Raw genomic sequence first — 19,340 nt, 5'->3', positions numbered from 1 at the left:
CGCTGTTAGAAATAATTATTATAAATTATTGCATACTGTAATAATTCAGTTTAGAATAATTATTTTGATCTTGACATAATATGAACTAATGTCTTCTTTGGATCATTGAGTCACTAGCTGCTCAGATAAAAATTATATTTTTATTAATAAGAGTTAAAGGTAAAAATATAGATTTTTATCTGATGTAATGATCAGATTTAATCAACAGAAGTCAGATATAATGACTTCTATGACCATGACTACCATGTCTGGTTGCACACCACATTTACAATGTACACTGTTATCTTGACTTTTATATATTTTTACAGTTATTATTGTGTACTTATTATTTTTAGTAAATTTTGGATTAACAGGGTTTAGTTGTACAAAAATACAACAGTAAAAAGTTACGTACAATGGAATTAAACAGATAAAAGGTAATTTGTTAATGTTTAATCTATACCCACTATATTGCAGGTTAATTATTTATCTGTATTATGGGGATATTATGTAACACTACAGTGACTTCAGCATTTTGGTCACCACAGGTTACAGTAAACTAACTATGACACTCTATCATGTATTAATATATATTACAATCCTACAGGGATTTTTGCTTGGTTGCGGCTACAAAAAGTGATAAGGATTCACATCAAAATGAGTGACAACATAAGTGGTAGAAACTGCTGCTTATAGGTGATTCCCATATCGGAATGATTTTTTTTTTCTTTTTCTTTGATGCTAATGATCATCTTAATGACAGTTTAGGTTATGTCAAGATCACAAGATTGTTGCTTTGTGTCCACAGGAAAACGGAGCTCATATAAAAGCTCAGAATACAAGGTTTTCATCTTGACATAAAATAATTATTCTGTGATCTGAGGGGAAAGAAAAATCCTGTCAGCCCTTCTAGATGCCTGTGGTTCACACATTGTCCTTGGAGAAAATTTTAACAGTTTGATTCAGATTATTTTTGTCACCTGTGTCTGCAGAGAGAAGATGTTTTTTTTCTTTCTTTTACAGTACATCTACAGTTTGGTACCGAATACTAGGCAGAATTTTATAATACAGTTAGGTCATGAGTGCAGCTGCTTCATTCATTGTAGTACAATGAAACATGGCCTTTCCATTGTTTCTTTTCTTTTTATACATTACATGCAAATCCATTCAGTTCAGAAACAAAATGCAATAAAGGGCAGATTGCTTTGTAGTTTTGGAAACTGCATTGTTGGGATTTTTAAATCTTTTTTTTTTTTTTACAGTGTTACTATCTGCTACAGTTTGAGATTGAGAGGTTTAACTCTCCCCTCATTAAATTCATACTTATATGTTTTAAAAATCTTTCAAGGAAACATTTTAAATGAACAGACATGATTTTTTTTTTTTTTTTTTTTTTTTTGCTTTCCATTGCAATCCTGTGATTTTATTTTGTTTATCCACAGGTCCTGTTGGAGTTTGTGAGGAGACAGTCCACAGGTTGTCAGCAAGAGGTGAGAAAAAGCAATAATGAACATGTCACCTTTTGTGCTTGTGAAAATGTAATAATGTTGCTTGGCAAAAATAGTAGGTGTGGTAAAAAGTCATGGAGGGACACCAACACAGAAATGAATTTTACAAAAATAAGATGCAGCAAATGTGTTTAAATGTTTACATCCCGTGAAGGGGAATGTAAATTTAGACTCAAAATGTGTGATTCCTTTGGAGAAGTAGTCAGTTACACACTTATTTTATTTACTAGAAGCTCATTAGAGCGCTTGGCCTGACTATTTTATGTTCATAATTATCTAATCTGCCTGGTTGATGCACTTGATCGTCCGTTGCTAATATCACATTAATAATTGCAGTATTACTACTATAAATTCAACTTCACTTTAAATTACTGCAGATTTCCTTCCTCTAAGCTTTACATCATATGATCTTAATTGATTTTGAGTGGGGAGCTTTTATAAAAAATTCAAACTTGAGTGCAAGCTTGTTTCTTAAATCCCTACATCCGACAGATTTCAGCTTGCGTGGATGCAAAATTTATAGTTAAATGATGTTGGTTCACTGCAGTAACAACCAGTTTGATATAAGGCCACTGTGCTGCACAAAAGTCCAAATCATCCACCTACATAAATCCAAGCTGTATGACGACAAACTCAGGCCTCATATGTGATGTATAGCTTTCCCTTCAAGTCATTGTGACTCCAAAATGGGAAATATAGCTTGCAAAGTCATTTCATGTTTGGTAGTGCGATTCCATATGGCTACCTCTGTGTTACGTCCATTAATTGAAGCTTGACTGAATTATGAAACAAGCTTCATTTTTCCAGCGCTCTGATGTGGTTATTGCATGATGCTTTTAGGTCTTTGATGTTCTTGCAAAGTTGTGCCATCTCTTTTATATAAGCCTTTGAAGTAGGTCTAGTTGCACTGCGTCGTGATAGGCCGTACTGTTGCTTTGGCAGTGCCTTCTGTGGTCACAGTGTGATATTGCAGCAGCACTGTGGATCATTTTCATATTACTGGTTTATCTATTCCATTTGATGTCTCTTTAAATTAACCTGGAGTATCCAAAAGTGATTATTTTGGGTTTTTTTTTCCTGAACATCTGGCCCACTAATCACTAGAATTTGACTGAATTATTTGAAGCTGTAGCTAAAAGCAACGATGTTTTTCTGTCCTCTATGAAAGTGCAGTGGTGGCTGCTGTTATAACAAGTGCACTGCTACATGATATGTAGATAAACAGTCAGCTGGATGACTGTCTGAACTATGCACTTTGTACCACTAGGGAGCATCAAAGGACTTTTAAGAGAATGAAAGATTTGAATGCTTCATATTTGGCAGAGCTGAGTTTGTACTTGAAGATTTTCCAGCAGGGGTTTGGTGGGGTTCGAAGCTCTTTGTATGGATATATCAAAACAAATGGGGGGTTTGTATAAGTTCACTGTAATTTCAGTGTGAAGGAACAACAGAAAATTGCTCACAGGGGAACTTTAATAAGATATTTCGTTATAAGTTGGTGGTGAAGAGGGGTGGTATGCCCAGAGGGAGTCTGATGAGAACTTCGAAGGCATGTATTTTAGATTTTGAGCTGTGCAACATTCAAAGAGATGTAGTTTTACAGAGCTCTATATGCCAAAGCATGTTTTTTTTTTAATCTCTGAAATGACATAAAGAATCTGTGGGCTTCTGGAGGAGCAGAGAGGAGGTCAAAAACAGCGGCATAAAACAACCTTTGAGTAAAGAATATTCTACTCCCATTTGGTTTGAAATGCTGTTTGAAGTTTACCATGAAAAAGAAAATCACTTTCATATGGAGGGGTTGTTTTCAGAATTATGCATTCTATCATCAAAACTCTTCTGTGCTTTGAAGAATAACATTTAGCATAAGTACGGCAAAGCTGATCACAACCTACATATAATTTAAAAAATTGAGCGATTAAATACACACACAAATACACATAAACGTATACCTAACATCCTCTGTGACTGCGATGCTGACCGTGTAGATTACTCCTATATTTCAGGTTAGTTGCATTAAAACTTTTTGCAGCTATTTCAATTGAGAACAGCCTCGAGCAGCTGGCTTCAGAGTAGTGCTGCATTTGTCTCCTTTGGTTCAGTAGCTCAGATGTATTTTAAATCATTAATGCAATTTGTAATTTTGATTTTTTTTTTTTTGTTGTAACAGAGGCAATGAATACATAAATATTTGGCAAGACTTTCTTAAGCATTATATCCAAATAAGTGTCTGAGTAACTCAACTCAACATTTAGTCACTTCTGATATTCATTTTCAAACTGAACTGTTGATTTGTGACTTGAAAACATAAAAGCTGTTCCAATTCTTAAAAAAACAACACACCCAAAAGAACCCCAATATCATTTTAATCCATGAGTGCATTTAACATTCAAAAAAATTATACCTACCGAGAACATGGATGTGATCTATATTTGGATCCACTGTAACCTTGTTTATGTGAGATGGGTTCATGAAATATTTGTGTTGATGAAATATTCATTGGACAGGAAGCCAGGTCAAAAGGCATTATGCCCAATAAACATTAAATTTAGTGGAAATAATAGTTGACTGCATGTTATAGATACATCACCACTTGTAAATACTTGTCACTACATGCACAGGTTTCTGTTAATTACTTAAACAGAGCATTGTGAAGAAGCCCCACATTAGCCATATTAGGAGGAACATAAAAAAGAAATACATGTCTGGAAAAATCTAAGAAATTAAACAAAAAAAAAAAAAAAATCAAAATCAGCTGGACTTTATTTGTTATGTATAAACACAACATAAATTACTGTTAATATGACTAATACAGACATTTATTCAGTTTCTTAAAAAAACGCCATAAAACTCTTGCATAATTTACAAAACATGGTGTCCCTGTGCTATCCACGACACAGCTGTGCCTTTGTCTCCCCCACCAGAGTTCTTCATACCTTTACTGTCCTTTTTTTTCACAATGAATATTGGGTATTTAAACATGGAAACAGTTTCTTTTTTCCATTTAAAAGCATCTCAGAGAGAATAAGACATTTTGATGTTTACAGTGCTAAATCTGGTATACATAGTGGCTGTTTGGTGAGAATCTGTCTAATGTCAGAAGTCTCTGGTTTAAAAAAAAAAAAAACAACAAAAAAAAAAACATCTGCTCAAGGACACTGTTTGCTCTCGGCAGGTGAACTCATGAGCCCCGTACTTCTAGAGAAGTGCAGATATGCATAATGTAAACATTTCCTTTGCTCTTAGAATACTCTCTGTTGAGCCAGACTTTTCTTGGTAAAAACAAAAACCAAACATAAGACACCTAAACTAGCTCACTGTTTCTCCAAAGACACCACTATTCCTCTGTTTGAGAGTCCAGAGTCCAGAAGGCTTGTGCTACAGAGGAACTGACCTGTAATTTGCCATGTTAAGGCTTGGTGTAGTTATACATTTACTCTGTAGTCCCTAGGTCACAATGCACAGCATTGCTTTTGACCGCTTGTATTTTTCCTTTCTTATTTTTTTTTTTTTTTTTTATAAAAAACACATGGACACTCAGGATACATATCGGCAACCTTTGATTACAGCTGCTGTTCATTTTGTCCGCTAGTATGTCTCTACCAAAATGAAGTCTCTTTGGCAGAAAATGCACCTCGTATTGTTACCTTTTCCCAATTTCACTTTGCCGAAGAAAATGGATGTTATTAGCGCTGTCTGCTAACTCTGGGTACTGCTCGATAGAGAGCACGTAGTACCCATCATAGCCCAAAACTTTTCCACTACTCAAAAGCTGCCTCTTCTCCCCCTCTGTCCAGGGGCGGACCCCCTCCTCGCCATCTCGCACTCGTTGCTGTTCTCTTGCCCACGCCCCCGCAAGGGCGCGCTGACGAGCGAGCTCAACAACTCGCGCTTTCTCCTCGTCCACCGTGGATCCATAGCGGATATGAAGAGCTAGAGCGCCGGCACGAATCTCCACATCTGCAAAACGGCGAGTCCGACTATCCATGACTGTGGTGGACTGGGAGACAGTCACATTGACACCGTTCTCCAGAGTCTTGTGTCCACTAGTGAGGTGCAACGCGGCAAGGTCGGCGTCCGGAAGGCCTGGCTTGACAAAGTAGTGCGTGTCCCGTCCTTCTATAGTGAAGTGGAGGTCTTCCAGATAGAACGCGTTGTTGAGGATTGTCGCAACTTTGATACAGTCCTCACTGGCCACGTTGAGTGTGTGAGTATGGATGCTGCCCTTGTAGATGGCAAACATAACAGCTCTTCCGATGGGAGACATTGCTGCTGAGAACCACAGCCAAGACTTTTCACCTCTGCGACCTCGACTGAGATGGACCTCTGGCAGCCGCTCGAATGACAAGAGCGAGTGGGCTTGTCTGGTTACTTCCTGCTGGACCCCAGAGATAGACTGTAGGAAAAGTGCAGTGAAACGTTAACGCCTGAACATGGCAGAACCTGACTCTCCAGGCCATTTAGAACCAGCTACTGCTCTGCTTCAGAGAGTTTTTCATCCCCGTCTTAAGATAATGGTGTTTTTCAAGCTGTGTTCTCAAGCCAAAAGGAGATAAATCCCCCATGACAATTTTACAGCAACACTTTTTGTGTTAGGGAATTAGACTAAAGAAGCCTAGCATAAATAGCTTCAAAAGATTGTTTTAAAAGTTTATTTATTTATATATTATAATGTTATATATTATATCAACTTAGACACTGTTGAAGTGTGTTCAGCTAGTAACTAAAACAACAAGACAGAGGAAAGTACACTTTGCTTATTATACATATTATTATGCAAATATGGCCCAATTAAAACTGCTATTCTATGAAATGCATAGCAATCCAATTAAGAGATGGCATCATCAAAATACTGATGTAAAAGAAAAAAACAAAATTGTTTTTTGTTGTCTGTCTGAACCCCAACACTATCAAAAGCAAATTGCCTGTTGGCTTGAGGTGTATAATAGTTCTGTTTATTTTGTGTTCACCATGCATAAGAGATATTAATTATACCCACCGGCAGATCATCCCAGAGCTGACTCTTCCTCAGCTCAAAGGACGGCATGCTTAAATCAAATTTTGGGACTGGAAAGCCAGGAATGGTGTTGTGAAGATGAAAGCCAAAGGTTACGAGCCAGCTGTTCACATCTGTGCATGAAAAAGAAAAATTAAAGGCAGAAAGTTCCAAGTTACAACATGGAAACCTTTGTACCTTACCTTATACATTCTCATTAGCAAAACCATTTGTTTGTTAAAAATGTTAATGCTGTATATTGAGCCAGAACAAATGCAAGTTTTAACAAGTGTCATTTAAATGCTAAGTATTAAAAAGAAATAACAAACAAGTAAAATCTATAAAGTAGAGCTACAAATAACCCTAAATTCATTCAGATCAATGATGACCATTACAACAATTGGCTGATTTATTAATTAGCCAATTGACAATTAAAAGGCAACTGTTTTGATATCTGTTATTTTTTCAAGCAAAAATGCCAAACAGTCAGTGTTTTCCAGCATTTAAATTATGAGGATCTGCTGCTGTTCCTTGTCATATATCATAGTAAACTGAACGTCTCGATCAATGTTTCAGATACGAGGATAACAGCTGAATTTGCAAATTATAATGGGTATTTTTCACTATTTTCTGACAGTTTATAGATAAAATACATGGAGAAATTCAACAGCAGAAAAAATCGATAGTGAAAATGATAATAAATCATTAGTAGCAGCCCTAATTATCATCACTAGTACCAGCAGGATCAACTGCAATATCACTTACCTGCAACATATTCTCTCACTTCATGGACTTTGCTGATGGGGTTGTTATTTCTAAACATGTATAAATTAAAAGGAGCAGGCTCTCTGCCAACTTTTTTCCAAGTAGAGACATCTGGAACAGTCCACCTTCCAGACATTATATCATAATCCTGCTCCCCAAAGTGCAGCAGTTTGGTCAGGGGGTCATACAGTCCTCCGTGAAACCCTAGCACGAGCTGGAAGTCTGGGTTTGAGTCGAAGTAGACCTCACCGTATGCTGTGTACTGGAGCTGTTTGACGAGGAGTCCGTTGCTGGTGAAGACAGCCAGAGGTGTGCCAGTGTTATCACAGGCAATGTAGAACTCCTCCCCGCTGCTGATCTCCATAGCAAAGAGATGGCCTTGGAGGTCGTAGTAGAGCGAGGTGATCTCTGAACTGGAGTGGTTGTATACATGTGTAATCCTGGCTGGGTAGCTCAGGTCTGCGTAGAAATACTGCAGGTGTTGGCCCAAGCTGGTTTTGGTGGATACTCTGCGGCCGAGTCCATCATAGCGGTACTGAATCGTCCAGCCACCGCTCTTGCTGTAGACCCGAACCAAGAGCCCTTTAGAGTTGTACTCAAAGATTTCTGCTCCTCTCTGACGAAGGAAACCGTCTTCATCCATTCTGTATTGGATATCACCAAGGCGGGTGATGCGGTCTCTCAAGTCATAGCGCAGAGGGAGAAGTCTAGCACTGTTTCCTGCATTCAGCAGGTGCAGGTTTCCATTAAGGTCATACGTATAGCGCCACATCACTTTGTCATTCAAGTATACGGTCTGGAGCTGGCCATCCACGTCATACTCATAGCTGTACTTGGTGGTGTTGGCAAAGGGACCGATCTTGATCTCCCGCTTGGTGACTCGGCCCACATCATCATACTGGAAAGTGATCCAGTACATGAGTGAACGAAAGATCTCATACTGGATCTCCTTTATGCGTCCGTGTGCATCAAAGTGCTTGGTGTAGGTCATGACTGCAGTGGAGATGATCTGATTTATATCATAGTAGATCACCCCAAACTTTCCAAACTGCTCAACTTTTCCTGAGATGTCATCAAACTGGTATAGATCGATGGGTAGCGGCGTTTCGTTGATGACACCTTGCACACTGGTGACACGCAGACTGCTGTCATAGGTGTAATCAAAACGTGCATTGACCATGCCATCCTCGCTGAAGCGGAAAATCTGTCGGTCCACCAGGGGACCCACTTGGCGATAACGAATGGAGCAGATGAAACCTTCATTCTGCAGGTTGACGGTCTTCAGCACACCCGCCATCTCGTCATAGGTGAAGCTGACCCTTGTGCTGTCGTAGAGTATCTCTGAAAGTTTATTCTGCCGGCGATACCTGTACAGGACCCTGCGTCCTGTACCGAGGTGAGCTACCCTCAGTAGGAGGCCATCTTCACTGTAGTCCACAGCCACTGAGGCGTTGCTCTCTGGGGGGTGATAGAGGTTCCTGTAATAACCCACTGAACGGATGGTCTGCATTGTGTAGCGTGCCACACTTGGCATGGTGACAGCAGAAAGCCGGTCCAGAGAGTCGAAATCAAATATGTACTGGCGCTGACTGTGGAGCAGGAGAACCATGGACTGAGGGGAAAAGAGCAAAAAAAATAAGTGTTTTCTTGAGTTACGTAATATTTATACATAATATATTTGTAATACCAGCCAGGGAGAGTACAAGCAGAATGAGAAGACATTTCCTTTTTGAGAAAAGGAGAAACAGGATGTATGAAAAATGCACTAGGCTGTTATGAGACAGTAGCTACCAATTGTGCTGCCCATTGTCTAATCTGTTAATGCAGAATATACAGCTTTAGTTTTAAAGTTATAATTATATATTGATCTGAAATACTTGACATGCTAGTGTGGAGGGAGTTTACTCTTGTAAATGTGTTCAACTATTAATTATTGTCTATTACAGTAACACACACTTGTTGACATGAGCAATGTTTACTTTTAACTGCAGGTCCAGAGAGACTAGTTTACTTAATTTACAGTATATGCAGTTTGGAGTGTGTACAGTCATCTAAAAGTTCACCACCTTTTCTGTTAAAATGTCATGCCCAGTCATCCGCACCTACATTGAGGTTCCCTGTGCTCCCTGAGCTCTCTGTGTTCCTTATGTCAGAGTGTTGACATGTCTTCTCCAGGTCACGCAATGAAAAGATGCAGCCAGGAATGAGTGGCTGAGAAAAATCTTTTTATTTATGCGTGGTATACATGTTCTACACTGTTAAAATCATAATTTAATGTATGTAATTTAGCCTTAGTTAATTGTTCTTTTTTTTTTTTCTTAACAAATAAATTGTTTCCAAGGTGTACACTAAAGTCAGGGATACATGTGAAAACGACTGCTTCCACCAACACCGACACATTTTTAGGCTTCAGCAACGAGAAAGGAGCACATATTTAACAACTGGCTAAATACAGGAACTACACAATGGGCAACAGATAGGCTGTGATTACAGTCATTAGGCAACTGCTAAAATCTTACAAGGATATCAATTGTGATGTATTAAAAAAATGGCCATTCATGCAAAAGAGTTTACCCCTATAATTTGTACAATTTGTACAGTGCATGTGAAAAGGGCAAAGACACAAAGGAAAATTGCTAAATCTGGAAGCGATGACGGCAGTAAAGACTAAACTGTGCAGAGAGCTGAAGGTGAGTGAACTTCATCAGCACTAAATGCTGCACTAAATTGATAAAGTGGATTATAAATTAATAACTACTCTCATTTACAGTACACCCCACGATTTTGCCATTTGTTCATTTGTTTTTGTAATTGGTTCTAATGCTTGAACGCATAATGTTCAACGGTCTCGATTATATATTATGTGTGGGGTGTCCAGTCTTTGTTAGCTTCAGCTCGTTTTCAGGTCCCGCCCTGCTTTACAAAGTAGGATGAGAAATATGTCCCAGAGGTGGGGACGGTGACCAGCCACACTGTTCAAAACATTTCTGGAGACCATTTTTCCTCTGGTTGCCCTAGAATAGACCTTTTTTCACAGCAGAGAGTTTTGACTTGTCATATCAGTAAAGGCACAGTTGTAATTAATAACATTAACAATGACTCACTTGTGTTAAATGTCTCAGCTATTCCATTGAGCCACAATGCACACGATAATAGGACTTTCTAAGTGGAAGGCAGGCATTATTATGTTGTTAAAAACACCTGCTCTTTTCCTGCTATGATGTGTGCAAGTGTCTCCTGTGAAAAAGGTCTGTTCTTGTTTACTGAATAGAGTGATGTGTAGCTCCTGCATAGAAGCTTCATGTTTCTGTGGAGGCAGATGTACTAAATTTCTTTTATATCTAAGGCTTGTGAATGATGCTCATAAATCTGCAGTTGGTGTAAAATGATTACTATGTTTGCCAAGTACCTCTGTAATAAGCAGAATTGTGTCAATGGAGCTGGTGATTATGGCAAAATAAGTGTCTTCAGGGTGACCTCTGCTACATGTCAGGGTCTTGATTCACCCTGTAGCGATAATGACTAGCCTGCAGTACAATATATCTTATATATTGCCTCCCCTGGTCATTTTTTTTTCTCACCTGCTCTAGGTAGGTGTAACTCCATATCTTCCCATCAGCAAACACCCTGGAAACCAGGCGGCCCTGGCTATCATACTCGAGTCTCTCAGTGGTGGGACCTCTCTGCAAGGCACTGATTTGCCCGCTGCTTGTGCGGCTCACATTAACCGGCAGTAGCTTACTGCTGGGCACCCAGAGCACCGGGTGGCCTGCTGTGTCGTATATAATCTTTAAGAGGAACTTCCTGTGGTCATCATAAATCTTCTCTGTCCTCAGGGTGCGATCATAATCGACAGAGAGAATGTTCCGCCCATTCACCTGTGGGAAGGATTTGATTTAAGGTGTAAGACAAAAAAAAAAAAAAGACAACTATGCTCACTACTCTTACTACTTATAATAATATGTTGCTATTTGATAACATTTAAAAAATAATAGTCAACACAATCCATGCACATAAATTACACAATAGTACAATATAAAGAACATATTCTTGGTATTGATATCACTGTTCTTTGTCTGGCAGGCTCCTAAAACTATTCACAGAGATTTTCACTAGTCACAGAGATTAACACCCCCTTCACGAGGCTCATTAAACTGAGAGACACTCTGGCGATTGTTCAGGTACACTTAAATCACAACCTCCTAAATTTCGTGGAGATGAAAATTACTGTGAGGCAAAGTAACCGCCCAAGTTCAGTTCATGAAGTCCTGTAAATCATAAATCTGAGAGTCGGATTCAAAGAAGGAGAAATAAGAGTTGGGCTTATGTACAATACTGGAATATTGATAACCCTCTAATATACAGAACTAAATGTTGATGTCACTCATAAATTTTTATGGAAAGAAAGAATTGCATAAATATTTTTTTGCAAGGTTATAAAAAGGACAGTGACACAGCCACAGAAATAAAGTATCATGTCATTTGTTGGTCAGTTTGACTGATTATCAGCATGAGTAACCTGGGCTGGTTATTGATTCCCTAGCCCTAAAATTGTCACGGCCATGCTCTATTTACCCCTGAGCTAAGCAAGGGCCCAGGAAATATCCACTTTTGTGTCGATGATCATTTGCATGTGCATAAAGAGGAAGAAAAAAAAAAAAAATCAAACATACCCTAAGCTTGCGTCCAAACACGATAACTTTCCCTCTGGCTTGTTCTTTGCGGAAGCGCCACTCAACCAAGTTCTGCCCACTCTCCCCTGGCAAGCTCATGTTGCGTCTGGCTACAGTTGGGTTGGCAGCGCCTGCCAGGATGTGGGGCTCTGTCTGGTAGTGGGTGTCCATCCCGTTGGCATAGGTAATCCTCAGCGAGTTGTCAAAGCCAACCTGATAGCTACTTCTACATTGGTCTGTAAACAAAAAGTGAACAAAAACTACTACTTAGAACAGAAGAATAGGTAATTACACACTGAAATGAATGTTGATAGTTTCCTGAAGTAATTATTGGTTGTGTGTACTTTCATAGTATTTTAAATTAGACAATTTTCATATCAAAAGAATGAACATCATGTGCTGAAATAACTGGACCATCTGGCTCTGGCGGAAAGTGGAAACCATTCAGACACAAGGTTGATGTGTCTCCCTGACACCCAAACCCACACACTGAGAGAGTAATCATTTACACTGTTGTCCGTCAGACCCTGTGAGCTGTAATGATACACGACTTAAGCTTACTCAACATTGCCCCGGTAACCCCAGAAACAATGACAAATAACTGTTCACATAATAGCTGCCTGAGTCGGGAAGATGTGTGGCGTGGCCTCACCCTGAGCCAGAGTGTAGAAGGCACGAATGGTTGAGGTATTCGTGGTGATGCTGATTTCCTCCTCTGTCATGGAGCTCTCAATGTCCACCGTCAAAGCGCTGTATATGTCTGTGTACAAGTTATTCACCATTCCAGTGGGGAACGTCACATTCATTAGCCGTCCTTCACTGTCATAGCTGCGTGACAGAAAGAACATCAAATGACAAAGCATTGATATGTATGAGGGATCTCAGCGCCACTGTGTATTCAATTATCAGCTCTTTTATACTTGTTGTGTAAGACCCGTCAACTTTATTGTAATTAAAATGTCACATTTTCTTTCTTGGGAGCAGAAGCGAATGGGTGTCTGTATCAACCCGACGCACAATCCAAATATTTGAAAATGGGAGACTGACATCTCTTCAGCTATCAGTTTTATATAAAAACCACAGGCTTGTAATGAATTCAATTATTTGGATGATTGATGTTTCATTATAATCTCAACTGAATGCTTTGTTGGTTTTTTTTTTTGTGTTTTTACTTATAGTGAGGATATCATTCATGGTGTAATGTGACGTGACAGTGAATTACACAAAGGAGAAAAATTCAATCACTGACATGCCATACTACCAAAATAAAGCGTCACTATGATACAGAGTCCAGGTGACTAGTTGGTCATTTTGTTCAACTTCACTTTTTTTCAAATGTATGCATGTCAACACAACACGCTATTGACCACAATACACATAGTTTAGTCAAGTAAAAAACAATAAGAAAAAAAGTAGCATACTTTATGGATATTGAGTTATTTAAGTATAACTAGGCTTTTTAGAGATCTGAGACAAATGTTATAATTAGGTTTCATTTAAATGTGCACCCTAAAGCAGTTTGCAGGTAAGTGCAGTTACCAATTATAGAGTAAACTTGCACTTATCTGTGAGACTAGACAGAACACACACAGGGTTATGTCCATGCAAGTACACACAGATAGCAAACCATTTAGTCTTTGTACCTCAAAGCTTGAGGTTTTAGTTTACAAATAAAAACCAATATAAATATTAGTGTCAAATCCAGTTTTTTAGCAGGTAACAAGCTCAAACAAAAGTTTAATAAATTCTTCAACTGCAAGGCTGTTAATACTGCCTCCTCGTCTGTGAGAAGCAGGTAATACCTTTTTTTAAATTCCCAAACATAACATTATCTGCAAAGTGAATTTGTTTCCATAATTTGTATTAGTATGCAGAGTACAAAGTCTGTTTCATTTGTAGCATGTGCAGTTTCCAGATGTAGGAGGCCTAAATTGAATTGCAACCTAAATCAAACAGACTTTGGCAAGTGATAAAGATTCCGCAGAATGATCTTGCCGGTCTCCATTATACTTACTCATAGAAAGTTGTCCAGCCAATCTCTGATGTCTTTGTGGCCAGCAGGCCGTTGTTACCATGGTAGGTAAGAAGCACCAGCTCCTGGCCCTGCGCTGTAAGAGTTTTTAATCTGCCATTGGTGCCCATAGTCAGCCAAATCACCTGGTTGTCAGGGGCGACGACGCGCACCGGCATGCGGTTAGGATCTCTGCGTATCCTCAAGGTGTTGCCGCTGCTGTCGGTAACAGCCGTGATGTCATTCTCTGTGCTGTAGCTGAAAGTATATTTTAAGTCTCCGGTGAGGAGGCTTGCAGTGTGTTGGTGGGTGCCGTTGCTGTCAAACACATACAGCTCCTGGGCATCAGGGGAAGCCACCTCATACGTACTGGCACTGGAAGTCAAAGTTGGCCCGTTTCTATAGATGGCCCGGATGCGGATGTTGCCCAGGTCTGCCACGTAGAGTGTTCCATCTGGAGCTGCCACTAAAGAAGATGGAGCATTGAGCCTTGCATCTTTGGCATAGCCGTCCCCTGTCTGGTAACAGTCACAGTTGGCATCATTCTTGCAATCGCAGTCAGAGGGAGCTCCCGCCAAATGCGTTATCTCTCCATCCACAGAAACCTTCCGGATCCTGCTCATCTTTCGCTCATCTGTCTCCGCTATGTAAATGGCACCGTGGAAAGATACGGAGATGGAAACAGCAGATTCTAGAGGGGTTAACTGCGCCCTCTGACCACCTGCCACTCCGCGCTCCAGTCCAGCCAGTGGGCAGTGGATAGGTCGGCCAGCTGCGATGCTCACTTGACCGTTCTCTGTGATGCGTAGCACTATATTGTTGTCCAGGACATAGAGTGAGTTGTCCATGGGGCTAATTGCTAGGTCTGTGGGCCACTCCAAAATCACCTGAAACACAGGGAAAATAACAGATTACTCTCACAACACAGTATTACAACATTATTACACAAATTGAAATAAAATGTAATTGCTGCTTACTCAAAGTAATCCTGACCTAATATTGATTTCATTAAATTCTTATTCTTTTTCAGATTAATAAAATGCAGTAAGCAAAAAAGTACATCTCAAACTTGCATGGTTGTAAGATCAACAAAAATGTAGCAATGTTGTAGCACAACTTATCGAATTCAAAAAGGCATGAATACATCTCCATTATAATTGCGCACAGGCAACGTCCTGCTCTTTCAAGCTACCCTCAGTTCCTCCAGCCTCAGCCTTTCCTCATAGAAGATTACTTTTATCTTTCTCAACGGGTGAAACCTAATCTATCTGGTTGATGATTAAGACACTGGCTGGTGCAGGAATCAAACATGACATTTTAGTAGCAGTGTAGTCTCTCTTTCCATTATGCTAGTTTATCAAACTTAGGATGTATAATTTCAACGGCCCGGAAGGAAAACTAAATAATGTGATGATAGAACCTTTGGGTTATTAGATAATGTCTTATCCTCACATTGTTTTGGCGTTGCTGATATGTGAATTTAAAGCAAAATTTATATAACAGGATATTTCTGACTGTTGAAATTGTTTCCCATCATGCCCTCTCTCCCTCCTAAACATTGAACTTTTAACATGCTGCGACAGAGATTTCAAACTAAATGTAGTATCAAGGCTTTTTTTCCCCAGTGTGACTATAGTATAGCTACAAAATAACCTTGAGCATGCACTTCACACCTTCCCGCTCCATTTGTGCTGTACTAACTGATGCTGCAACCTGAGAGAGAAGCTCCCTATGGGGAGGGGGGAGGAGGGTCGATTAAGTACATCAAATTAAATCAAAATTAAATAAAAGATATTTCACAGGTCAAAATTTGATAGCAACATTAAACACATCTTGGAAAAAAAATAAGTTAAGCTTTGTCAACTATTATAGTCTATTCGTCAGAAATATGTCAGTGGGTAAAAAAGCTTATTTTCAAACAGCACAAAATGGCCCTCAAATACACAACTGTATGATTAAAACTGTAAAAAATGCTCCTGAATCGTACTTTTCCACAGGGTGATTAATAATAAAACACTCAGCCTTTAAGGCTGCCACTAGTTAAACTGCACTGAGCCATTTCTGTAGCTTGGATGCCTGAGGATCATACAGTCTCGCCAAAACCATGTCTTTATTGGCTCAAACCAAATGACTTGGTTAATTAGCAAAAAGTGACAAGCTTAATCCTTTGTCTTCATGTTCTCTCATGTTCTCCTCCCTTCATGTTCACCACCCACATGCGCGTACTAACACAAACACAGATTGCTTTCTCGTCTGTTTACATTTAAAATGTTCTCATGTTGCCAAAAACACCCTTTAATTTTCTCCCTGGCTCTTTTTTCGTTTAATGCATTTCCATTGTTATCTAATCTCTCTCAAAAGGACACAAGAATTTTTGATATCTGCTGTCAGGGTCACTGGTTTTGACTGTTGCAGTCCTTCCTATCTACTAAGTGCTTTGTTTGTACTATTTCTTTTTGTAAGCTGATCTGCATTAGAACATTAGAAATCTAATTAAAATGTAAATTGGTTGGTTAAAAAACAAACCAAAAGAAAAAAAACTAAATACTGTTATGTCAGGTGCACACGTGTAAGACGTGGGAGAACCAATCTCATTCTCAAGGGTCAATACACTTAAAAATCAACCTTTTTACATTCACTCAGAAACGGGACCCAGACAAAAGCTTGCAAAAGGTTCCATTATCACATGATTAAAAACCTTTTTTGGACTTTATTTTTCTTCATTATTCATCTTAAGTCAGATCTGAAAACTCTGAGGGAAAGAAGTGAAGAGAGATATTCATGCTTAAGCACAGGAAGCTTCACTTCTACTTTGGAAGAAATGTCACCTCTATTGCAATAATATAACCTATAGCGCAAGGGCAGGGCGCCGTTTTTATGTCACCTCATTTACAGGTAGAGGGTAAATTTTGTTGGACAAAGGCGGCTGTCGTCAGGTGCTGCAGAAGAAAGTGTTTTATGTGCGGCAAACTGGCTACCGAGTGCTGCTTTATTATCATGTCTGGTCTAAGTGTCCTCAATACTGAGAATTTTCAGTTGAACGCTAAACACTAATTCAGCTTCAGCCACATCAAAACAAGCCCCCCAAAATGAGTAATTATTCTTCCCTCCATATCCTCTACCGTGACCTGAAAACTCATCTTTTCAATAAACACTTCATGTCTCCACTTCCTGCCTAAATCAGCCTCCTCCTAGCACATATTTTCCACCAGTACTTTCAGAGAAAATGCTCTACTGTTGCTGAGAGTTGAGAGCAAATAAAAAAAGAAAAAAAAAGAAACAGAAAGCATTTTCTTTGTCACTGTTGTTTCTACACCAAGCATCTTATACCAATTTTATTGCTGTTCTAGGAATTGGAGCTTATTCCACTAATGTCACTGTAAGTTTCTCTGGATAAGATCTGTCAGTTAAATGCCAATATTTTATTTAACACTTATTTAACCAGGGAATCTTAGAGATAAAAATGTCCTTGTCTGGACAGAAAGCAATAACAATGTTACAGACTTAAAAACATAAAGCAGATAACACAATATCTCTCACAAGATCAGAATTAAACTAAAATGGGATTATAAAACCAGGAATGAAAATGCCATTAAGATCACATCCTTGAAACAAACTAAGGAGGTACTTAAAAAAAAACCTTAGGGCAATCTAAAACAGTCAATATAAATAAGTAAGAATGATCTAATGCTATCAAACAAGGAATGAATTATACTAAAACATCCCTGTTCTAATATTCTCCCAAATAGGAGCCAGAAGAGAGAGCACACAGTTTCTGCTGCAATGATTTAGATTCCCAGAAAGAGACCAGTTTTTGCAATTTTAAATTTAATTGCAGAGGTTTCTAAGCAGCGGGAGCAGCATGCTAAAAAGCTCTTTTACCAAGTTCAGTGAAGGAAGGTAAATTCTAAAAAAATGCACCCGCATGTCTCACTCAGAAACCAGTTTCCCCCGAAAAGATGATCATTTATGAAAAAAGAGATATACTCTATATGTAATATATATTCAGTTATGTAACACTGCATATCAGAGCTGAGTCATGGGTGAGCAAACTGAAAGAGGGTCAGAGGGGTGGGGCCACAAGGTGGCGCTGTGACATGCTCTGTGTGGGCATACAGGCAATGTGTGTATAAGTCACCTGATTGATGTCCATGCTGTTGTCACAGGTCAGAGGGCGGGCCGATGTCAGGTCATTGGAACCAAGGAAAGTGGAGATGATGCCGTTCTGATCCACCTTTCGGATCGTGGTGCCATCAACAAAATAAATCAGCCCATTCTTGTCCACGGTGATGCCTGTTGACATCACATAAGGGGGGAAAAAGAAGAAAAGAAGAGACAGAAAAAAAAAAAAAAGCTGTGATAACAGGGCAACATGGTAGATATGCGGCATCTCTGCTTGCATGACTCAGTGGACGGAACACGATGGATACATGTGTCAAGCTTGCCTTCCCATTATTCAGGTCACTGCAAAAAGCACACCCATCAATAATTCACGGGCTGCTTTTCTGGTATTAAATAATTTCTTAGGCAGAAGTGGGAAAGGCTGTATTCATACCGTATATATATGCACTTGCCATGTCTTGTAAACCTCCTCTCTAAAAAGGGACCTTGTGAGGTGGGGGTGTCAATGAGTGGTGCGTTTGGGACATTTTTTGACAGCGGCAATCATCAACAATCTGCACACCATTTGAGAAATGAATGAGCGAGGGAGCGGAAATGACAGCTTCGGCCAATTTTAGATGAAAGGGGTGAAAGACAGACAGTTGCCATGGTGATAACTGTGGACTAAATTGTCTCAGTGATTGAGTGTCAGCTCAGAGTTGTAAGGTGCAGCAAATCCAGTATGGAGTTACATGCAGTGAGGCTATTTTTCATTTTCCACATTGGTTTTAACATGCTGTGGCTTTGGCTGTAATTCTAAAGACTGAGAGACGCTGGTCTCAGAAACATGTATGTATAGTGGAAGACTGTGCTTTAGTTTGTGGAGGATTTAAAATGTTCTGAATCAGCATTAAGTTCAGTTTTACCTCCAGAGTATGGTTTCTTTTTCAATGAAGTCTTTAAAAGCCTCTATGGAAGGTGAGTGGTTTGGTTTGACCTGTGGCTAGGTCTGCACAAGATTGCTTTCTGCTAAAACATTGATGAGCCAAGGGAGCCCACGGTGAATCCTTGGGAGCTGGCTATTTGACAGTCTGAGATTCTCAGACAGATGAAAAGTGTCACATTTGAGCAGAGTTCACCAAATGTCTGAGAGCAGGAAAAAAAGAAAAAAAAGAAAAAGGAGCCATCTGCTGTTTCTTCCCTGGTCTCGGCTTCCACCCACTCAATCATTAAGAGTCGCTCCCTCAGATTGCCTTCACTCAAGCCTCTATCACCCAGCTGAAGCTGAGCTGTTGCAGTTGGCATTT

The 19,340-nt window shown here is 39.4% G+C and overlaps 1 protein-coding gene across 5 annotated transcripts in view; it reads right to left on the bottom strand.

Annotated features, from left to right (window-relative positions):
* Nucleotides 1–3,832: 3,832 nt before the first annotated feature.
* Nucleotides 3,833–19,340, bottom strand: part of si:dkey-237h12.3 (teneurin-3) — a 179,167-nt gene continuing 163,659 nt past the window's right edge. For all 5 annotated transcript variants that reach the window (XM_056382542.1, XM_056382545.1, XM_056382544.1 and 2 more), the window contains 8 exons: nucleotides 18,071–18,225; nucleotides 13,936–14,819; nucleotides 12,574–12,749; nucleotides 11,922–12,157; nucleotides 10,830–11,126; nucleotides 7,249–8,860; nucleotides 6,487–6,617; nucleotides 3,833–5,883 (listed from right to left, as the gene is read on the bottom strand). In XM_056382542.1, coding sequence (XP_056238517.1) covers nucleotides 5,131–5,883; nucleotides 6,487–6,617; nucleotides 7,249–8,860; nucleotides 10,830–11,126; nucleotides 11,922–12,157; nucleotides 12,574–12,749; nucleotides 13,936–14,819; nucleotides 18,071–18,225 — 4,244 coding nt within the window. In that variant the 3' untranslated portion in view covers nucleotides 3,833–5,130. The remainder of the gene's footprint in view (nucleotides 5,884–6,486; nucleotides 6,618–7,248; nucleotides 8,861–10,829; nucleotides 11,127–11,921; nucleotides 12,158–12,573; nucleotides 12,750–13,935; nucleotides 14,820–18,070; nucleotides 18,226–19,340) is intronic.

Source organism: Seriola aureovittata, chromosome 8 (assembly GCF_021018895.1).
Source record: "Seriola aureovittata isolate HTS-2021-v1 ecotype China chromosome 8, ASM2101889v1, whole genome shotgun sequence".
NCBI lineage: Eukaryota > Metazoa > Chordata > Actinopteri > Carangiformes > Carangidae > Seriola > Seriola aureovittata.
Note: the sequence above shows the minus strand (reverse complement) of the source record. Positions and strands in the feature narration are given on the sequence as shown.